The sequence below is a fragment of the Protopterus annectens genome, chromosome 1.part0 (assembly GCF_019279795.1).
Source record: "Protopterus annectens isolate FY-2018-M chromosome 1.part0, PAN1.0, whole genome shotgun sequence".
In the NCBI taxonomy this organism is placed as follows: domain Eukaryota; kingdom Metazoa; phylum Chordata; order Ceratodontiformes; family Protopteridae; genus Protopterus; species Protopterus annectens.
Genome location: NC_056725.1, coordinates 976,757,708 through 976,778,988, shown reverse-complemented (window position 1 = coordinate 976,778,988; position 21,281 = coordinate 976,757,708). Strand labels below are relative to the sequence as shown.

Genomic DNA, 21,281 nt, shown 5'->3' with positions numbered 1-21,281 from the left:
CTAGCGGTGATGAACATATGCATGAGGTACAGGCAGGGTTGTCAGGGGCTGAATCTGTGCCAATGGTTACCATCCCAGCTATGTCCCCCTCTTCCCCGCACACAGTTCTGCTGCCAACACATACCGCATCACCGGTGGCCATAGAGGAAGGACAGTCAGTGTCTGTTGGCGTGGAACAGGAATGTGTGGTGGCTACAGTAGGTGTGTCTACACACCATGGTGTCAGTGTAATGACTGCAGATGTGCCACACAGGCATGTGGCCGGTGCTGCTCGTAGGAGGACCTCTGGCAGACATGCACCTGCAGGACAGAGCGCAGCAGCTGGTATCACCAGACGCATGTTCCACACTGTAATGGCGGCACAGGCACATGCTGAATGGCAGAACAGAGAAGGGCAGAGGCTGCAGAGGGCTGCTATCCATACTCTAAATGACAACATCCAGGCATTGGCAAATGCTCAACGGCAGATTGCTAATGTTCTGGATAGGTGACTAGGTGAAATGGTTGGAATCCTTGACCGAGGCATGGCAATCCGCGAGCGGGAGCTGTCTGTGCTGGAATACCTGGTAGGAGTGAGGCGTAGGCCACGTGGACATAGGCCAGCAACACCACCTAGTGTAGGTCAACGTGACCATGCCACCTCACATGCCCGCTCCCATAGTGCCGGTAGCAGTAGCAGTGCAGCTGCTGCTGCGCTGTCAACACCAGGACACAGCAGGCCACGTAGGACGTGGCCCTGGACGGTCTCAGCGGGGACACGTTTCCAGCGGACATGTGTCGTCAGACAGTAGCCACTCTGTACCTCCACCTGGTAGTGCCCATGCAACCCCAGGCAGGCACAGGTCACGTGGCTGTGGACGGACACAGTGAGCTGTACAACCTGCACTGTACAATCTGGGGCTGTCAATTATACCCCATGTAGGCATCACAAATGGCAGAACTCTGTACACACATACACGCATACAGCAAACACAACTGTAGGGCTCCACAACATCCACATGCATTCTGCACAGATATGTCCAGTCAACTCACCGGCCCTTACACACACACATGATGTTATCCATTGGTGCAGCCTATGCCCCTGGCAAACATATCACCCTGTGCATATGATGAAGCCTGTGCCGCATTCCTGTCATCCACACCATCAGTGCAGGGTTATGTACAAATATTCTGATGCACAGGGTGAACAGCATAGTGAGAGGTGTATGTAATACCTGTGTATGCATAGTGAGGGATGTGTATGTTACAGTGGTTGTGTGTGAATACTGAGTTGTGTATGTGACATAGGTTGTGTACTATCGACATGCACCAGTCACACCATGTAGTGCAGGTGCAGCATGCATTGTGATGTGTTCACGGTATGTGTCACGGTTACATCTGTAGCACCATGTTGGTTGTGATACCCTGGTTCCCCCCTATGGTGTACTTGCATGTGCCTACAGGTAGCAGTGTTTGCAGTCCCCCACGTGTAACTGTGGAGTACACACAGGCACGTCTGGCAATATCAGCATGCTACATGTACCCTCATCCTGACTGTTGGACACACAAACATGACACAGATGTCCGCACATATACTGCACCTGACGCATATGGTCGGTGCCACAGGCTACACTGGACAGAGACGTGACATACATAGCAGGACACATTACAGGTATGGTGACATGGTGCAGAGGTTGTACACAGCAGCCTGGCCAATGATGATGATGTGAGGTGTCACTTGGTAGCTGGAGGCCACACTGTGCAGCAGTAGGACCCGTAACAGTACGTGAACATGGCCTCAGTCACGGGGTGTACACCACTATAACGCACACCCCATAGTGTGCAGCTGGGGACCCTTGCCTGTGTGGTCATCACCCTCACAGTACTATGCACCCACACGAAGTGTCACAGAGAAGGGACATGCACAGGTAGCCAGTATGGCTGGGACCTATGGCATCAACAGGGTTGTGCAATGCATCACCATTACGGGTTAGTCAACACGTGGGGCCAATGATAATTTCCCACCGTATATTAGCATACACACTCACATCAAGCACCAGACATACATACAGACACACACACACTGTGGTGACCACACATGTGTATAGGGACAGCCGATGTGTGTGATGCACATCACCGGCGAACTTCATGCTTCCCACACTGACGTATGTACAGTTCTCTACAATGGTGTACAGGGATGTGTAGCAACTGGGACATATTCCCCGCGATATGTGGCATCCCTGGTCACACATTCGGACACACATGGCACTGCTGGGAATGATACACCAGCCATATGATGACACGTTTGCTGGACATGCAGCGGTATTGATTGCATTATGTGTACCAACGCTATATCTGGCAATGTGCTGCTATATACACACGGGAGGTTGTAGGTGTTACAGGTGCCATATGACATATAGTTGTTAACACCTGACCGCTGTGTATGCATTATGTCAGCACCGTCACGTAACAGCGACATAGCGTACAGTTAGCACATGGCATGATAGGATGGTGTGTGACACAACTGTGAGCCACCCCTTGCACACATACATCTAGACAGGTGGTTCACCACGTTATGTACACACATCCCTCCATATGTGCTGTTTGTATGTCACCGTATACAGATGTCAATGATGGGTCTGCATTGCATCTGCATGTCGTAGGTAGGTGCAACTATGTTACGGACATCAGCCACTGCACATGAATGTTTGCTGCATGCACAGTACAGATGTCACATGTGTCTCCTGTTGCCATGTTTGTATGCATTGCTATTGTTGGACATGTGTGTTGACATACATAACACATGGACTGCGGTATGATATCATGGGTGTCACAGGTGACCAGTGCAAGGGTATGTGTCCTGGTCAACACTGCTACCCCCTGTAGTGTGAGCATTCAACAGACATGGGCCCACCTTCAATTCACCTGTGTAGCATTGATTAGGCCAGTGTTATGCACGAGGTACATCAAAGGCCATGTGTGTATGTGTTGTGTGTGCAGTCCATGCACACATCCACACAATCACATGTATGATGTACCCAGACGTGTGTTCATTGGTGTACAGCAACAGTCAGGTGTCACAGCTGTGTAAGGGCCATGGTATGTCTTGAGCCGACCTGTTCATGTCTACTGGTATCATTGCAATGCATAACACCTGTTGGATCCCAGTTGGTACGTGTGTACTCTGCACAGCTGGTGTACATGTGTCACATGGTGTTGTGGGACCGTAAGGCTGTGTAGTGCTGCACCAATGACATGGTGCTGACTTGACAGCTACAGTGTACACTGCAGTGTGTACGTGTGTGACCTGCACCTGTGACAGCTGTGATGGCAGCTGTGTGTGTACAGGTCACTGCATGTGCGTGAGGGCAGTTATACCTTACTGTACCCTTCTGTGTGTACACTCCATCTGCATGCAAGATTGCCCTTTGCAACTGCTAAGTGTGTGAGCATGCCCAGTATGCCGTTGTGTAGATGGACACACAGTACATTCCACACTGTGCCCCTCCATGATTAGACTCCATGTGCATGCAAGATGGCCCTTTGCAACAGCTAAGTGTGTGAGCATGCCCAGTACGCCATTGTGTAGATGGACACACAGTACATTCCACACTGCACCCCTCCATGATTAGACTCCGTGTGCATGCAAGATGGCCCTTTGCAACAGCTAAGTGTGTGAGCATGCCCAGTATGCCATTGTGTAGATGGGCACACAGTACATTCCACACTGCGCCAAACAGATGTGTGATACTAAGCGTGTGGGCATGGCCATTGACATCCTGTATAGCCATGGTGGTCATCCAGGCACCAGATGTCCATTTTCAATGTCACGATCGATGCCTACATTGAACACACTTGTTGCTCTCTCGAAGGGTGTACTGTCTGTGGCGCATCCCGTATCTATTCAGTGTTGTTGTGCTCCGTAGACATTTAGTTGGCCCGTTGACAGCACTGGCGTGTTTGTGTACGTCTACCTTGGGACGGTAATATGCTTTCAGACTGCTCACACTCTAAACATTCCCTATCGGCATCTTTGCCTTTGCGGAAGATGTCACCCACCTAGAAGTATGCCTCTGAGAGTGCTGTGTTCAGTAATCTCGGTAGCGCATTCTGTAAATGCGTAATTCTGTAGTGTGTTAGAGTAGGTAGGTGTGTGTTCAACTCCTGGCCCTTCTAAGTGTGTGTGTGTGTGTGTGCGTGTGTTTCCAGCTGCCTGGGGACACAGTAATACTTTTAGATGCCTCACAACACATACATTCCCTATCGGCGTCTTTGCCTTTGCGGATGATGTCACCCACCTAGAAGTATGCCTCTGAGAGTGCTGTGTTCAGTAATCTCGGTAGCACGTTCTGTAAATGTGTAATGCTGTAGTGTGTTAGAGTAGGTAGATGTGTGTTCAACTCCCGGCCCTTCCAAGTGTGTGTGTGTGTGTGTGTGTGTGAGCGTGTGTTTCCAGCTGCCTGGGGATACAGTAATGCTTTTAGATGCCTCACAACACATACATTCCCTATCGGCGTCTTTGTCTTTGCGGATGATGTCACCCACCTAGAAGTATGCCTCTGACAGAACTGTGTTCAGTAATCTCTGTAGCGTGTTCTGTAAATGCGTAATGCTGTAGCGTGTTAGAATAGGTAGGTGTGTGTTCAACTCCCGGCCCTTCCAAGTGTGTGTGTGTGTGTGTGTGTGTGTGTGTGTGTGTGTTTCCAGCTGCCTGGAGACACAGTAATGCTTTTGGATGCCTCACAACACATACATTCCCTATCGGCGTCTTTGCCTTTGCGGATGATGTCACCCACCTAGAAGTATGCCTCTGAGAGTGCTGTGTTCAGTAATCTCGGTAGCGCGTTCTGTAAATGCATAATGCTGTAGTGTGTTAGAGTAGGTAGGTGTGTGTTCAACTCCCGGCCCTTCCAAGTGTGTGTGTGTGTGTGTGCATGTGTTTCCAGCTGCCTGGGGACACAGTAATGCTTAGATGCCTCACAACACATACATTCCCTATCGGCGTCTTTGCCTTTGCGGATGATGTCACCCACCTAGAAGTATGCCTCTGAGAGTGCTGTGTTCAGTAATCTCGGTAGCGTGTTCTGTAAATGCATAATGCTGTAGTGTGTTAGAGTAGGTAGGTGTGTGTTCAACTCCTGGCCCTTCCAAGTGTGTGTGTGTGTGTGTGTGTTTCCAGCTGCCTGGGGACACAGTAATGCTTTTAGATGCCTCACAACACATACATTCCCTATCGGCGTCTTTGCCTTTGCGGATGATGTCACCCACCTAGAAGTATGCCTCTGAGAGTGCTGTGTTCAGTAATCTCGGTAGCGTGTTCTGTAAATGTGTAATGCTGTAGTGTGTTAGAGTAGGTAGGTGTGTGTTCAACTCCCGGCCCTTCCAAGTGTGTGTGTGTGTGTGTGTGTGTGTGTTTCCAGCTGCCTGGGGACACAGTAATGCTTTTAGATGCCTCACAACACATACATTCCCTATCGGCGTCTTTGCCTTTGCTGATGATGTCACCCACCTAGAAGTATGCCTCTGAGAGTGCTGTGTTCAGTAATCTCGGTAGCGCGTTCTGTAAATGCATAATGCTGTAGTGTGTTAGAGTAGGTAGGTGTGTGTTCAACTCTCGGCCCTTCCAAGTGTGTGTGTGTGCATGTGCTGCCTGGGGACACAGTAATACTTTTAGATGCCTCACAACACATACATTCCCTATCGGCATCTTTGCCTTTGCGGATGATGTCACCCACCTAGAAGTATGCCTCTGAGAGTGCTGTGTTCAGTAATCTCGGTAGCACGTTCTGTAAATGTGTAATGCTGTAGTGTGTTAGAGTAGGTAGATGTGTGTTCAACTCCCGGCCCTTCCAAGTGTGTGTGTGTGTGTGTGTGTGTGTGTGTGTGTGAGCGTGTGTTTCCAGCTGCCTGGGGATACAGTAATGCTTTTAGATGCCTCACAACACATACATTCCCTATCAGCGTCTTTGTCTTTGCGGATGATGTCACCCACCTAGAAGTATGCCTCTGACAGAACTGTGTTCAATAATCTCTGTAGCGTGTTCTGTAAATGCGTAATGCTGTAGTGTGTTAGAATAGGTAGGTGTGTGTTCAACTCCCGGCCCTTCCAAGTGTGTGTGTGTGTGTGTGTGTGTGTGTGTGCATGTGTTTCCAGCTGCCTGGGGACACAGTAATGCTTTTAGATGCCTCACAACACATACATTCCCTATCGGCGTCTTTGCCTTTGCGGATGATGTCACCCACCTAGAAGTATGCCTCTGAGAGTGCTGTGTTCAGTAATCTCAGTAGCGCGTTCTGTGAATGCATAATGCTGTAGTGTGTTAGAGTCGGTAGGTGTGTGTTCAACTCCCGGCCCTTTCAAGTGTGTGTGTGCGTGTGTGTGTGTGTGCATGTGTTTCCAGCTGCCTGGGGACACAGTAGTGCTTTTAGATGCCTCACAACACATACATTCCCTATCGGCGTCTTTGCCTTTGCGGATGATGTCACCCACCTAGAAGTATGCCTCTGACAGAGCTGTGTTCAGTAATCTCTGTAGCGTGTTCTGTAAATGTGTAATGCTGTAGTGTGTTAGAGTAGGTAGGTGTGTGTTCAACTCCTGGCCCTTCCAAGTGTGTGTGTGCATGTGTTTCCAGCTGCCTGGGGACACAGTAATGCTTTTAGATGCCTCACAACACATACATTCCCTATCGGCGTCTTTGCCTTTGCGGATGAATTCACCCACCTAGAAGTATGCCTCTGAGAGTGCTGTGTTCAGTAATCTCGGTAGCGCGTTCTGTAAATGCGTAATGCTGTAGTGTGTTAGAGTAGGTAAGTGTGTGTTCAACTCCCGGCCCTTCCAAGTGTGTGTGTGTGCGTGTGTTTCCAGCTGCCTGGGGACACAGTAATGCTTTTAGATGCCTCACAACACATACATTCCCTATCGGCGTCTTTGCCTTTGCGGATGATGTCACCCACCTAGAAGTATGCCTCTGAGAGTGCTGTGTTCAGTAGTCTCGGTAGCGCGTTCTGTAAATGCGTCATGCTGTAGTGTTATAGGGTAGTTAGGTGTAGGCTCAATTCCCAGGCCTGCCAGATGTGTGTGTGTGTCCACCTGGGGGCTCAGGTTATGCTTTTAGACGCTTCGCAACACAGATGTATCCTGCTGCCGTCTTTGTCTTTGCGGATGTTGACACGCACCTAGTAGAATGCCTGTGTGTCTGCTGTGTTTAGTAGTTTTGGTAGCGTGTTCTGTAAATGCGTCATGCTGTAGTTTGATAGGGTAGTCATGTGTAGGTTCAATTACCAGCCCTGCCACATGTGTGTGTGTGTGTATGTCTGTATCTCTCTCTCTCTCTCTCTCTATATATATATATATATATATATATATATATATATATATATAAAATCTATTTTCTTCCCATAACCATACTCTTGCATGGACAGCTGACTGTTTCATGTATCGCATATTTGCATAGCTTTCACATACCAATGGGGTATGTTGCAACTCCCAACATTGTCCATGCAACGTCTGTGTTACGGGCAGTGTTACACGCCCTTACAGGCATTTGCTGTATATCTTGGCAGACATCTATCCTTGCTGTACTCTCACTGTACTCGTACACGCCGGAGGCTTCATGTATCATGGCCTAGTTTTCATGTGTGTATGTCTATTTGTGCTGTGTGCATGGCTGTGGGTATGTCCCAGTATCATCATTTGTAAAGGTGACAGCCCTAAAGGTTCTTCATGTAGACTGCTGTGTCATTTGACATGTCAGCACATACCTGCGGACAGTACTGCACTTCCTACTGCAGCGCATTTCATACCTTCTACGTTATCTTTCAGTCGATATTGCTGTTTCCTCACACATGTATCTGTTTCTGTTCATACCACTCCACCTCCTAGAGCAAGTTGCTGGACAAGGCCTTATCTGATAGTGGGACACATAGGGGCAGTATTGACATGTTGCTCTTACAAACGTAAATAGTTGACACAATAATAGGTTTTGCATTAGTATGGCTTTTCTGTCGGATTTGGTGTCTTACACACATGTTTGTCATTATTTCATGTCTTCAGTTATCATGGAAGTGCCAGAATGTTACTGTTATGTGGAACACACCAAACATATGAGGCAGAACTCTGCACATTCATCGTAAATCTGTACAGTTGCGGAGTATGTGTCTGTAACAAAATATCAACTTTCTGACACCAATACACACACTGTATGGCAGCATCACAGGCCACATGCCATTACATTTATATTGCAGGACACACCCACCCAGACAGTTGTATTCCTCACAGAGGCCAACAGCTGCTTATCCACACTAATTGGTCTATCATGTACCGTATGTGTGCGCTGGTATTTGCGCTTTCCGTCAGTGGCAGAGTTCACGTACGTGTCTGGGGGACTGGACATTGTTACGGTGACACTGCATGACACCCTGAGGGACACATTACGTTTGTGTCTATTAACCTTCCACATTGACATTCACAGGGCATACATTGTCATTCACATTTGTCGGTGTACATGCGTGTGACTTGTACATGTTTTCTCATTTGTCCTGATGTCTTTCTTCTCACCTGTCCACCTAGTATCACTAGTTCTGTACATGTATTTTGGACAGATTACCTTCATACCCCTAACCTGTACACATTATGGGTAAATGCCCTGACGTTTGACCTTGTTACATTTGTCATAGTGATGTGCCTTTCTGGTAAATTGCTGGCAAGGCATTACGGACTGTGCGGTAGATAATAGTGACTGACATTTCCATTACATGATTAGTAACACTCATAACATCCGTATTCATGGGTATGCCAGTATTCTCACAACGTTCTGACTTTGTCTGGGGTATATCTAATATAGTCCCTATTTGTATTTCATGTACTATGCCTTAGTGCAGCTGTGTTATTCTGACAGTTTGCCAGTTATGGGTACCATCTTGGTCGTACGCATGTCCATCCATGATAATCGCCTACATGACACTGATATAGGGCCCTACATATTGCCAAAATGGTTTCCGCAATATCCAGTGGATGGTTTGCCCCATTATTGAGAATATAGGCGCGTGCTATACCCACATCACCCCAACGGGGCGGGCCTACGAAATCCCTGCCAAACAACACCTAGGCCCATTTCTGCATACCCATGATTCCCATACCTGACAACCCTCTACAGTACCCATTACACATGTTTAATGTGTGCATTACTGAAGTGTGGAGACACTTATATGCACTCCCCACTCTCCGGATATCAGTTCGTACGTCACACATTCTATCGACACACGTGTCATCACCATTGCACCTGATACTGTTGCATGTACAGCTATTTCGTATTTGCTGCGGTCACTTCCTTTGCATCAATGTCGGTTGACACTACGTATTTCAATTTATGGAGTCCTGCAATGGACACCTATCTGCATGTTTAAAGTGTAGAACTTGCTGGACTGTCACTTTCTGGCCAATGTTTTTGAATGCTGCGGTTTATTCACCTTTCCTGCATGTCTGTTTGTCTACCCATATTAGATATAACGTCGCCTATTTATGTACATATGTCATATCTACGGGACATAAGTCTGTTGTGTATACATATATACATGTACAATCCTCATTTCATATCTTGCTTTGGTTTATGTCTGTGGATTATGTGTATACACATATATCTATATCCATACCATACCTTTCCACTATACAGATTGTCGCAGAGTGTACAGCTGCTTGCCCCTTTATCTTCGCTGTGTTTTACATAAACCTGTGTCTATCTGGCAATGTAGTGGCATTTCATTTGAGACTTACGGTGGGGATTTCTGGCAAGCAGTTCAGGGTACGACTGCATACCCTTCAGAGAATCCATGCTACTGACACACCCGTTATTCTATCCACTTTCTATGTTTGTTCTGGCACATATCTGGGGTTTGTCCCTATTTGTACCAGTAGTTTGCATGGCTTCGTCCGGTTTCATACTTTACGAGGTTAACAGCATTCATTTACTATGCTGTGAGCGGATCACACACGCACAGGCGCACTTGCATTTTCTTATTGTGGGTTACGCGCGGGCGCGCATACATATCCTTACTGTGGGTTACATATGTTTACTAAGTCTTTGTGCTTACGTGGGCTTTATTACTTGTGACAGTACCAGTAATTATCTGTAATCCGGTTAACGGACGTTTGCGAAACACACGTTCACCTTTACATATTTAACTGTCTGTACAGCACAGACGCATTCATTACACTTTCACATTATATGTACTGTAGTCGTTGTTCAACCGGGACTGCATTCACATTGGCTGGATGCTGTAACCAGTATACGTTTGATGTTCTGACTCATTTATATGCATACCCATAGTACATAGCTACATTAACATATGCCTCACTGCTTCACTTATGTCACAGGCATCCATTCTCCTGCTGGGAAAAATGCGGTACTACATGTTACACATTCCCTATTCCCTACTGCTCTGGACCCAAGCTGCATATTTCATCACTGCAGGGATATTCAGAACCCAAAGGCTTATATTCCTGACACATACAGGTCTTTAATTGTCAGGGTGTTCATGTGGTGATCTGGGTTTAGGCTTGTCCGACTGGTGAACGGAACTGCCCTGACCATGTTCAAATGTCAGACAAAGCACATGGACAGGGATTGTCCATTTTAAACATTTAATCTGTTTACAGACACAGGTGTTTGGGCACCTGTCAGCAGCTTATGATGCTGGCAATACATAATATGGGTGGGGATGGTTACAATGCATAATCCACGGTGAGTGGTGTTCCCATTCACATTTGACTATTTCCTGTATTCATTCTTATGAGGGTTATTATTTTGCACATGACGTAACTATGAATTAACTACGGGTATGCAGTAGTACAGTCAACATATGTGATGGTTTGTTACAGTATATATGTACGGACCTCTGTAATACTGGGGACTACCCCACATCCTTCACAACATTTCCTGCTTATGTACATACTATTATTCAGTGAACTTTCGAAGCTTGTGGGAGCAGTAATTACATCTGTCCCTATTTGTCCACCCATCCTTTTAGGCTTTGTCCAGGTTTTGTTGCTGTAATAGGTTGAGAGGTGGTGTCGGTATGTGATTGAGTTGAATATATACTGTCGATAATTCAGTGGGGAGTAGGGTTACCACTTGTTCCTCTTTGCGAGGTGAGGTCCCACTTTGGACAGTTGTGTCCTGCGACGACACCTAAGACATGGCATATGTCCTGTGATTTTAAGACAATAATATATTTCTTATTTTCTGTACTAGTTGCATGATACAGGTATTTTGTATCTGGTGCACATAACTATTATTTGGGATAGCATAAGCTATTCAAATGCTATGGCATAAGCTTTTATCTTGGCATACACATGTAATTCTGTCCTTTGCACTGGCCGGGGGTATGTTTTATCCTGCAAATTCTCACATTTCTACAAGGGATGTCCCACCTTGGCCATCTGAACAGGTGGCAACCCTAGTGGGGTGACCTGCATGGTGGACAGCTGTTCCATCCTGCGTAGTATGAATTGCATGTCTGTGTAGAAACTGAACAGTACCGTGACTACACATACATGTTTTGTCCAGATGTGTACAGTAATGGACACCGTGGCGTGTAAACAACTCTGAGGTTTCAACAGGTTACTTATCCCACACGTGATGTAGACACATTTTGCCGTAACATTAACACGTGGGCATTTGGATTTACGTACCTGTGATGGGATGTTTACAATCGTGGGGTACATATTTGCAATCCTGACACTGCCTAGGACGATACTTCCTACTACATATGGGGAATACTCGCTATGTGCAGGTGTACGGATGCGCAAGGCTGGTAGCTGGATTTGGTGGACATTCGGACATGGGTGCGAGTTATGTGCTATACTGGGGTTGTTGCGTATTACATTTGCATGCATGGGTTCTACTTTTGGATAGCCCGGTTCCGCATATAGCATCCTTTGTGTATGTGACGGTTACGTTCCTGTTCATGTGTATAGCACATTTTAATATACATATGTTTGTGTGTGTTTGGTATACAATTTGGACTGTCAGATTTCTTTACGGTTGTTATATAGCCACAACTGCCCTGCTGTGTACTATCACTACCACTGTGGGACTGCTGGTGACCATACCCATGGGGCTAGATGTGTGTATTGGCGGCTCGCTGACATGATGCGCTTCACTTCCACTGGGTATAACTTCTGACAGTGCAGTACATTACGGACACATGATTTTAAATATCATTTGTTCCATGGACGGAAACTTATATTATGTTGCGTGCATTTCTGTTTGGTTCTCCATTTTGTGTGGCCGGGAACTGTCTTGCATGCTTTGCATATGTTTCATTACCCACGGACACTGATAGGTGCGATTACTATTGCAGGCAGGCTATAATATTCAGCAGTTTAGGTTGCTCATCGCCAGCCGACATTGACACGCCTCCGGGCGCAGCTTAGTAACGCCCCATGCACTCGCGCACGTGTCCTATGCACGTGGATGTGGTAGCGGCTCACCTTCATTAATATGCATATGACGCTACTACACCATTTATACGCTGTACGGCCGGCGCAGGCCTTACACCGGCCTTGCGCCGAGCTTCATGAATCCGGGGGACTGTTTATTTTTCATTTAGTGATTTCGTCCAAGAAGCATATGGACATCTTCAGAATAACATAAAATGACAAAAAGCCAGCTTAAATGCAGTTGAAAAGTCACATAACTGCCTCAATTAAAAAACAAGGCTAGGCCATAATTCACCTTACCTTCAAAAACGTTTTAAACCATAAAACAGATTTAAAGTGTAATTAAAAATGCCAAACTAAATAGCAAGCATTGATTTTAGCTTAAGATAACAACACATGGATACAGTCTCATTAAGCCCAGGTTTGTTAGCAGCATTACATCTAAGCTGCCACTTTAACTCCTGGTACTCTACATACAGGTCTACAGGTCCACCTCTAGGTCTCTCTTGGACACTGTTAATGAGAATGAATTTAAAAGTATGATGTGGATATTCCTTAGTGTGCCTATATAAAGCATTGTGTTCATCTTTTTTTGCAATGTCATAAAAATGTTGCTACATCCTGTTTTTTAGGTGTCTAACAGTTTTCCCAATGTAAAATCCTTTACATTGTTGGCACTTTGCCATGTATATCACCCCCTTGCTGTTAGAGTGATATTTCCTTTTTAAATTCACGTGCCATAACCCCAAATGTCTACTTCTTAACCTTCCAAAATATTTTTACATTGCGTACAGTGACCACACTTTGTCATTTTACCACTGGGAGCCTCATACACTGTTCTTTCCAACATCATTTTGATGCATACATCTTTCTGGTAAACTACAATAGGTCTTTCCCCTACCTTATCAATAATGTCTTGATGAACACCAAATATGGCCCAGTTTTTGTGAGTGATTGAACTTATATGATTGAATTGCAAACAATATGGAATAATAAGAGCCTTATTAAAATTGGTGTCATTTTCATGATTTGGTGGTTTTATTAATACTTGGTTTTGTAGTGTCCCAAGTAGGTCCCATCAGTTCTCTTCCTTTGAACCTCTGCAAAAATACTAGAAAGAAAATCTCTGGGGTAACCCCTTCTAGACATCTCCCAAAGTTTACCACATTCTGATATAAAACAGCTGTCTTCACTAACCATACAGGCCAGCCTTATTCATTGGCTCTTGACTAATGACCTCTTCTGATGAAGAGGGTGCCAACTGTCAAAGTGCAGGAGGGAGTTCGAGTACGTCGACTTCCTATAGAGTGTTGACACAAGCATTACTCTGTCTCTTCTTTTAAATACTAACATCTAGAAAATTGGCACATTCAGTGTCAATTGCCATGGTAAACCTCCAGAACTCTGTGGATTCATTTATATACTTAACTGTTCCAAACTCTCATTATTGTCCCTCCAAAAAATAATAATGTCATCTAAAAAAAAACGTTTGTAAAGGGACCAACAGTCCTTGAACTGGGAGTTAAAATTAAAATTAACTTCCCAGTAAGCCATGACAATGTTTGCAAATATCGGGGCGCAGGCTGCACCCATTGCTACCACATTCTTCTGTTTGAAGTGTTGTCCCTTAAACCAGATGATATTGTTTTCCAACACCAGTTCCATAAGGCTACCCAAGGTTAGACATTTGTTGTGCCCCAAATCCATTTGCAAAAAAAGAAATTGAAAAAAAAACAATCTATTCCAGTGTCATGGGGGATCACAGAAAATAAAATCTTTTACATCATTAGTAACAAAAATAGTGTCTTCTGAATACAAGTTATCTCCTACATTCATCAAAAAATCCCAAGAATCCTTCAGTAGATATGAATAGTTTTTAAATACCCCCTTTGCTGGTCAATGTATTTAGAAACAAAAAAGTTTTTGAGAACTTCGCATCAACTGTAGGTCTCAATGGTGTGTGTGTGTGTGTGGGGGGGGGGGGGTCAAAAGGATTCTTGTGGATATTTTGTTTTCCAAAGATGGTAGGTGTCCTAGGATATACAATTTTCATGTACCAGGAGTTAAAGTGGTAGCTTAGATGGGGTCTATATTAGAACACTGAAAGGGAGAAATATTGAATGCTCACATGAGTGAATATGCAGTTACTCAATGCTTTTTTTTTTATTGCAGTACAGTGAAGATCAGAATATTTGCCCTTTCTTCACTGTAGTGTGATCTCGGAGTTGAAATATATATTTAGCAGGGGGTGTGGGGGGCGCAAACCTCACAATAGCAATGTCGGGTTTCTGTATTTACGCTCGTGCACGTTCGATATTTCTCCCTTTCGGTGCTCTAATATAGACCCGCTTAGATGTAATGCTTCTAATAAACCTGGGTTAATGAGATTGTATCCATGTCTTGTTACCTTAAGCTAAAATTAATGTTTGCTATTTAGTTTAGCATTTTTAATTACACTGTAAATCTGTTTTATGGTTTAAAAAGTTTTTGAAGGTAAAGAGTCAAAGGTTTAAAAAGTTATTAAGCATTTTTACATATGGCATCTTTAAGGAGAAAAGGTTAATTATGACCCAGCCTTGTTTTTTAATTGAGTGAGTCATGTGACTTTTTAGCTGCATTCAAGCTGGCTTTTTGTCATTTTCGTGTTATTTTGAAGAAGTCCATATACTTCTTGGACGAAAGCGCTAAATGAGAAATAAACAGTGTGTGTGTGCTACAGGTGCTACAGGTGCTTCGGGTACTTTCTTTTTTATTTTTATCAGGTACTTACCAAAGGAAGTGTTGTACTCAATAATGGGTTTGATGAGGGCCGAAAAAGAGAAATGATGACCTCCTTAGACATACATGTAAGTTGTATAATATAGAATGATTTCACTACCACTTTAGATGCATGCTGATCAAAGGTCATGTTACTATCCTCATCTATTTCCAAATCCCTGACTACTCAGTGTACTGTTAAGGGCATGATATCATTGAGGGTTTTCCCACAGTGGCCAACTTCCAGAAAAGTACATTTCTTGGCATTGAGTTTTATGCCGTGGCTTTGGCTCCAGTGATTTGACCATATTAGTCCTTCTTGTAGGATGTCAGTATATTTTTGATTCCCAGCATTTAATACTCAAAACTTAAAATTAGCTAAATAAATAAATAAAAGACTTAAAATTAGCTGTCTGCTTGTTGACATTCACTGATACATTGGCTGTATGTGGTCCCATACTGTTTGTCTCACTGTGCTTGATTTTGATTATCATCTTTGGCAAATGAAATTGCTCACATATGAAAGACGTTTGAAGAAGAGATCGTATGTTTGTGTTCTTTATACATAGGTTATTTATACAAGTATTCTAGGGTTTAAATTACAACATGTTATAAGTTGAGATTGCGATCTTTTGTTTCAGTTTTTTAAGATGTACTCATTGCTTTTCTGACAGTGAACTAGTACTATGGACCACCACTGTTGAAGATTTGCAAAGTAAACTGTTTATCCCAGTGTGTTTTGATCTTGTGTAATACTGTCAACATTAGTCTGTTAGTCTTAGCTCTAACAGTGTAAATAGGTTCAGTGAATTTTAAATACTTTTGACACTGATATTCCCAAACCACTCACGGCTGTTTCCTTACAGAGACTTATATTTTTGTTAGTGGTTTTCAGACTTATCAAAGTCTCAGCATTCTTTGGCTGTTAACGATATATCTGTAAGTCAGTACTTTTAAATGACATCATATAAAGTATATAATCATTTCCATGCAGTTGAAATCACTTTTTATTGACTGTTTAATCAAAACTTCAGTGAATCAAATTTTGCAGTGCAAAAATAAATGTTAAAAAAACAGAGCTATCAAACTTGAACCAGTAGTTGTATTGCTTGTCAGGGAGGCTGAAAGTTTACAGAAAATAGAACACGGTCACCAACAGTTTAGAATTTTGTCCGGTACTCAGGATGAGCTGTGCTCAAGCTGTACTGTTACAAAAAATGTATACAAGCAGCAGCATAACTGCTGCACATTTCTGAGAAAATCTGTCACTGAGAGAAAAGCTGATCTTGAGGGGGGAAATAATTAAATTTGTATAAGTCTAGTAATGACATATTTATCTATAATATTCTATGTCTATCAAATTTTCTTTTTAAATGCTCTATTGGGAGCATATCCACATTGCCTGCTTTCCTGATTTTCTAGCCCTTTTAGGGCCACTGTTTCAATTCCACAAATGCATCTTCCTCACAATTGTATAGATTAAGCAGTGATGGGGTCCCATTTCCCAGTGCCTGAAATTTATTCTGTATGGGCAACATTCTGAGATGAGCTGGCTGTAATGATGGCAGGTGAGTTCAGTTTGGGAGACTTTCGTATGGATTCCTTTAATATTCCTTCATCCCAGTTTCCATCTCAGATGAGGATGCAGTGGGGTCACTTTGGAGGAGCATATGTTCATGTGTGATTCACATTCCCAATATGCCTGCATATGTTTTGATGTGTAGCATTAAATACATAGTTATCTCTCCCTGTCACTCTGCTATGAGACTTTATGTGCTGCAATAATTTGGGGCATTTTTAAGGTGGATTCTGAAAAGCTTTGAGTTCCCTTAAATATGTATTTTCTAATGGCATGTACAGTTTGTGAGTGAAATTTTTGACTATGTTATATTTCATTTTACAGATATGGGGATGGAATTGCTGTCTCAGCTGTCTCATCTAAGTGATGTGAGCTTCAACTGCCCTGCGGGGATTGTCACAGGATCTTACCAGCACAGTAAGCAAGCAAGGAAAAGTGTAGTAGTAATAATAATATTTGTATTGATGCATGGAGAGCAGCATATGTTTTTACAGAGAACAAACAGAACATTTAAAGTATATTGCAGTCATAAAATAGTTCTACAAAATTCTTGTTTTGATGTATTTTTGTCACACTACAAGTGTACTTTGCTGACTTCAGTCATGGCATTCTTGTGTCTTGCAAATATAGTTTGTGGTACTTGTGTTTAAACTGTATCGAGGCAGGGTTTGAATTGAGGTCCTTATTACAGCTGTCAATTTTCACAAGATAATGTGAAGCAGAGTTAGCTTGAAGGGTCTCATGACATTACAGACCATCCTTTAATTGCAGAACTATGACTCTCTTTCCTAAGTTAGCGTGTGTATATATATATATATATATATATATATATATATATATATATATATATATACACACACACACACACACACACACACACACACACACATATATATATATATATATATATATATATATATATATACACACACACACACACACACACACACACATAGATATATATATATATATATATATATATATATATATATATATATATATATAAATGTATATATTGCTGAGAATAAGCAAAAGAGACAGCCCAGCCCACCATGGTGCTGCATTTCTTTGCGTTAAAGCACAGTGGTAGGCCTGTCTCTGAATAGGATATGGTTACCATGACGTGTACACCTCACAGGGACCTTGCTGAATCAGTACCAATACACCATTTAGGACACTCTAGTACATGTGAAACAAGTCACAAACCCAAATTTACACTTAGTTTAACTGAAACAGTAAAGCAATGTTTAAAAATTAAGTAAAGCGTGGATCCAATTTTTTTTTACATTCATTTCAGTGTAAACAATATGCAGCTTTACATACTGCATACACAAAATACTTCTAACACACACAGACACACACAGACATAAGTACACTGTCCATATAAAACAGTGGGGGGGGGATTTAATAAAGCCTACACATTTTTTTACTGTGTAGGCATCGCGACACACTGCCAACATGGGCACAAACATTTTTAGATTCATTAAGCGCTGCTGAGCGGTGCACACGAGGAAGCCAATACGGAAACTTCCGTGGCATGCAAATCACCTCATAAGCAGGTGAATCTCATGCAAATAAGGCAGGTAGAGTGATCCAGCAAGCAGATAGGCAGTTCTTCAGACCCCATGTCAGTGTCCATAGAGTACATGGAAAAATTTAATGTACAGGACTGTAGATAGACAAAAGTGGCTGTAAAAATGTAGGTAGATAGATAGACAGAAATAGCATAGCACACACAGATATTAGTAAAACTATCCTCTTCATGTTCCATAAGTTACAGTAAATATATTAAAATAAATTATTTTTTTAATAATATTAGCATGTTTGTGCAGCCAGCCTCAGTGCACAAACATCCTTATAAAAAACCCTGGAAAAATCAAATATTAATATCATGAGACAGAAATGCATTACAGGACCCTGCATGCAGTATCTACAATGGTGCATTGGTGCTGTTGCTAACGTGGAAGGGCTTGGAAGCATGTAGTACCCAGGTTGTGAGCACGGATCCCTATGCAAGTGAGGTGGAGATACTGAATAGCATAATGGGGTAACTGTGTCCACATATCCCCTCCGTGTAGGTAGAGAGCCATGTTGGTGTCCACAGAGGAGATAGCTGACATCAAGAGAGGGTGTGTCCAGTAACTTCTAAGCTGACTGGAGCTTAGCTTCACCTACTTGCATGGAGTGCTACCATGCTGAGCATGAAAGCCTGGAGTGTGTGTGCATTGATGTCTAAGCTTTTTTACCTATGGGGCACATGTTTATGCATGTTTGAGTGGTGCACTGCTGTGCTGAGCGTGCAACTTTGGGGGGTTTGCACTATTTGCAGTGTTTACCTACTGGGTGCACATTTGCACAATGCGCCACAGTGCTCAGAGTATCTAAAAGGCCAATGATATATTAATTAGTGTTGATCCTTGCTTAACTTAAACTAGGGCCATTAAATGCTGTCAATGATATATTAGGCAGGTGCACTGCATCATAGGTAGCCAATCACGCAGGCACCTACAGTAGAACATTATAAAGTATGTGTATACCCTACAATCTGATTTTGCCCCCATACTCTGCACCACTGGAGTACAGACTTGGGAATTTTAACTGAAAGAATGCTAGGGGTTGCTGCAGGTCTACTACATTTGTATTAGATGTTGAAGCTAATGGTGCTGCTGCTGCTGACAATAGCCCTAGGCAGAGAAGGAGGAGAGTGTTCAGACCCAGGGTAACCTTCCAGGAGCTATATGAGCTGGAGATTGTAGTGCGCTAAAGGGTGGACAGGGACATACTACAATAACTCACTGAGCTCTGCCACTTTCAACTCAGGCCCAGAGGCAACAGATGGGAACCCATCCTAGTGGAAACAAAAGTATGTGTAGCCATCAGGATAATAGCCACAGGTACCTTCCAAAGACCAACTGGGGACATGATGGGGGGGTCTCATAGGCATTAGCATCCAGGGTACACCACCAGTTCCTGGATGCCATGCTACCACATGCCAGTGAACACATTTCTTTTCCTCTCACCCCCTGAGGTGAGGGTCAGCAATATGCAATTCTTCCACTGTGTAGCACATTATCCTGAGATATTGGGTGCCATAGAATCCACTCATGTACACATCAAGGCACCACCCCGTGAGGTGGGTAGAATCTATGTTAACCACAAGGTGTACCACTCCATCAACTGCCAGGTTGTGTGCAATGGCCAGGGCATTATCATGAATGTGTGTGCTTGTAGCCCTGGCAGCTATTCTGACTCCCATATCTGGAATGCATCACAGCTGTACCAGATGTTTGCCAGGGGGGACACCCCACATGGCCATTTAGTGGGGGATGCTGGCTATGCACTGGGACCATGGATGATGACATCCATCAGAAACGCATGCATACCCACGGGGGAATGCCATAATGAGGCACATGCAAAAACTAGGAATATCATAGTGCATGTGTTTGGGTTGCTGAAGTCATGGTTCCAGTGCCTCAATATATCTGGTGGAGCCTTGCAGTACTCTCCAGCCACTTGTGCACATATGTTCATAGTATGTGCCATTCTACACAATATGATGCTGCAGAAGCAGCTGCGGCAGGATCAGCATGGGGAAGAGATATATAGCCCCCCCCACCAGTGCCTAGATCACCACAGCCACACTTACAGGAGGACTTGGAGAATGAGCCCCCGATGATGTCCCTGTAGGTAGACATAGATGTGTCCAGTATGCCCTGACATTGGCTAAGAGACAATGCATAGCACATACACTGACAATCTAGGGCCCCAGGGACTGACACCTTACTCCCACTCACATACATATAATAAAATAGCTGATGCCAGTCAACCCACACAACCTGTACCTATCAATTTATTGGTTGTGTAGCGCTTGCATCATACAGAGTCAGCCCTGAACTACAGTTCTGTCAACTGCTGCACTCTCAAGGTTAGTCTCTAACCTACACACTAATTGTAAGGATTACTATAATAAGGTATCATGCTTTTTTTATTTTCTCCAAGTCTTTTGGGTTTCTAATACCATGACAGGAATGGACCCCATTCCTAAGTCAAAATACAATTAAAGTTCATGAAATCAGTATTGTTTCACTCTTTGATGTCAGCCAGTAGTGCTCTTCACAGCACCTGCACTTTGCCCAGTAATGACTCCTTCTGCAGTTTTTGGAGTTACATGTATTGGTTGTTGTTGTGTTTTTCGGCTTTTCCCGGTTAGGGGTCGCCACAGCAGAACTCCGGTCTGCTAATGATTGGCAGTAGATTTTTATGTGCCGAGTTGCCAGCCCTAATGCACAACCTTCAACGAAGGTATGCCCATTCACGCATGTCAACAGACAGAAGACACTCTAGCTGAGAATCGAACGGGACAACGTCTTACTGTCAGGCGACAGTGCTACCACAGCACCACCACATCTAAATATGATTGCAAAATCTTTTTTATAAGAACCATTGCTCCTACTACTGTTGGAACTGTCTGGGTATATTTCTTCCACATTGCTCTTGTTTCTGCCTGCAGATCCTGATATTTTATGA

At 43.7% G+C, this 21,281-nt stretch overlaps 1 protein-coding gene across 2 annotated transcripts in view; it reads left to right on the top strand.

Moving 5' to 3' along the window:
• The window catches only part of ECT2L (epithelial cell transforming 2 like), a 1,012,011-nt gene that overhangs the window by 517,986 nt on the left and 472,744 nt on the right, over positions 1–21,281 (top strand). For both annotated transcript variants that reach the window (XM_044064710.1, XM_044064701.1), the window contains exon 11: positions 17,079–17,171. In XM_044064710.1, coding sequence (XP_043920645.1) covers positions 17,079–17,171 — 93 coding nt within the window. The remainder of the gene's footprint in view (positions 1–17,078; positions 17,172–21,281) is intronic.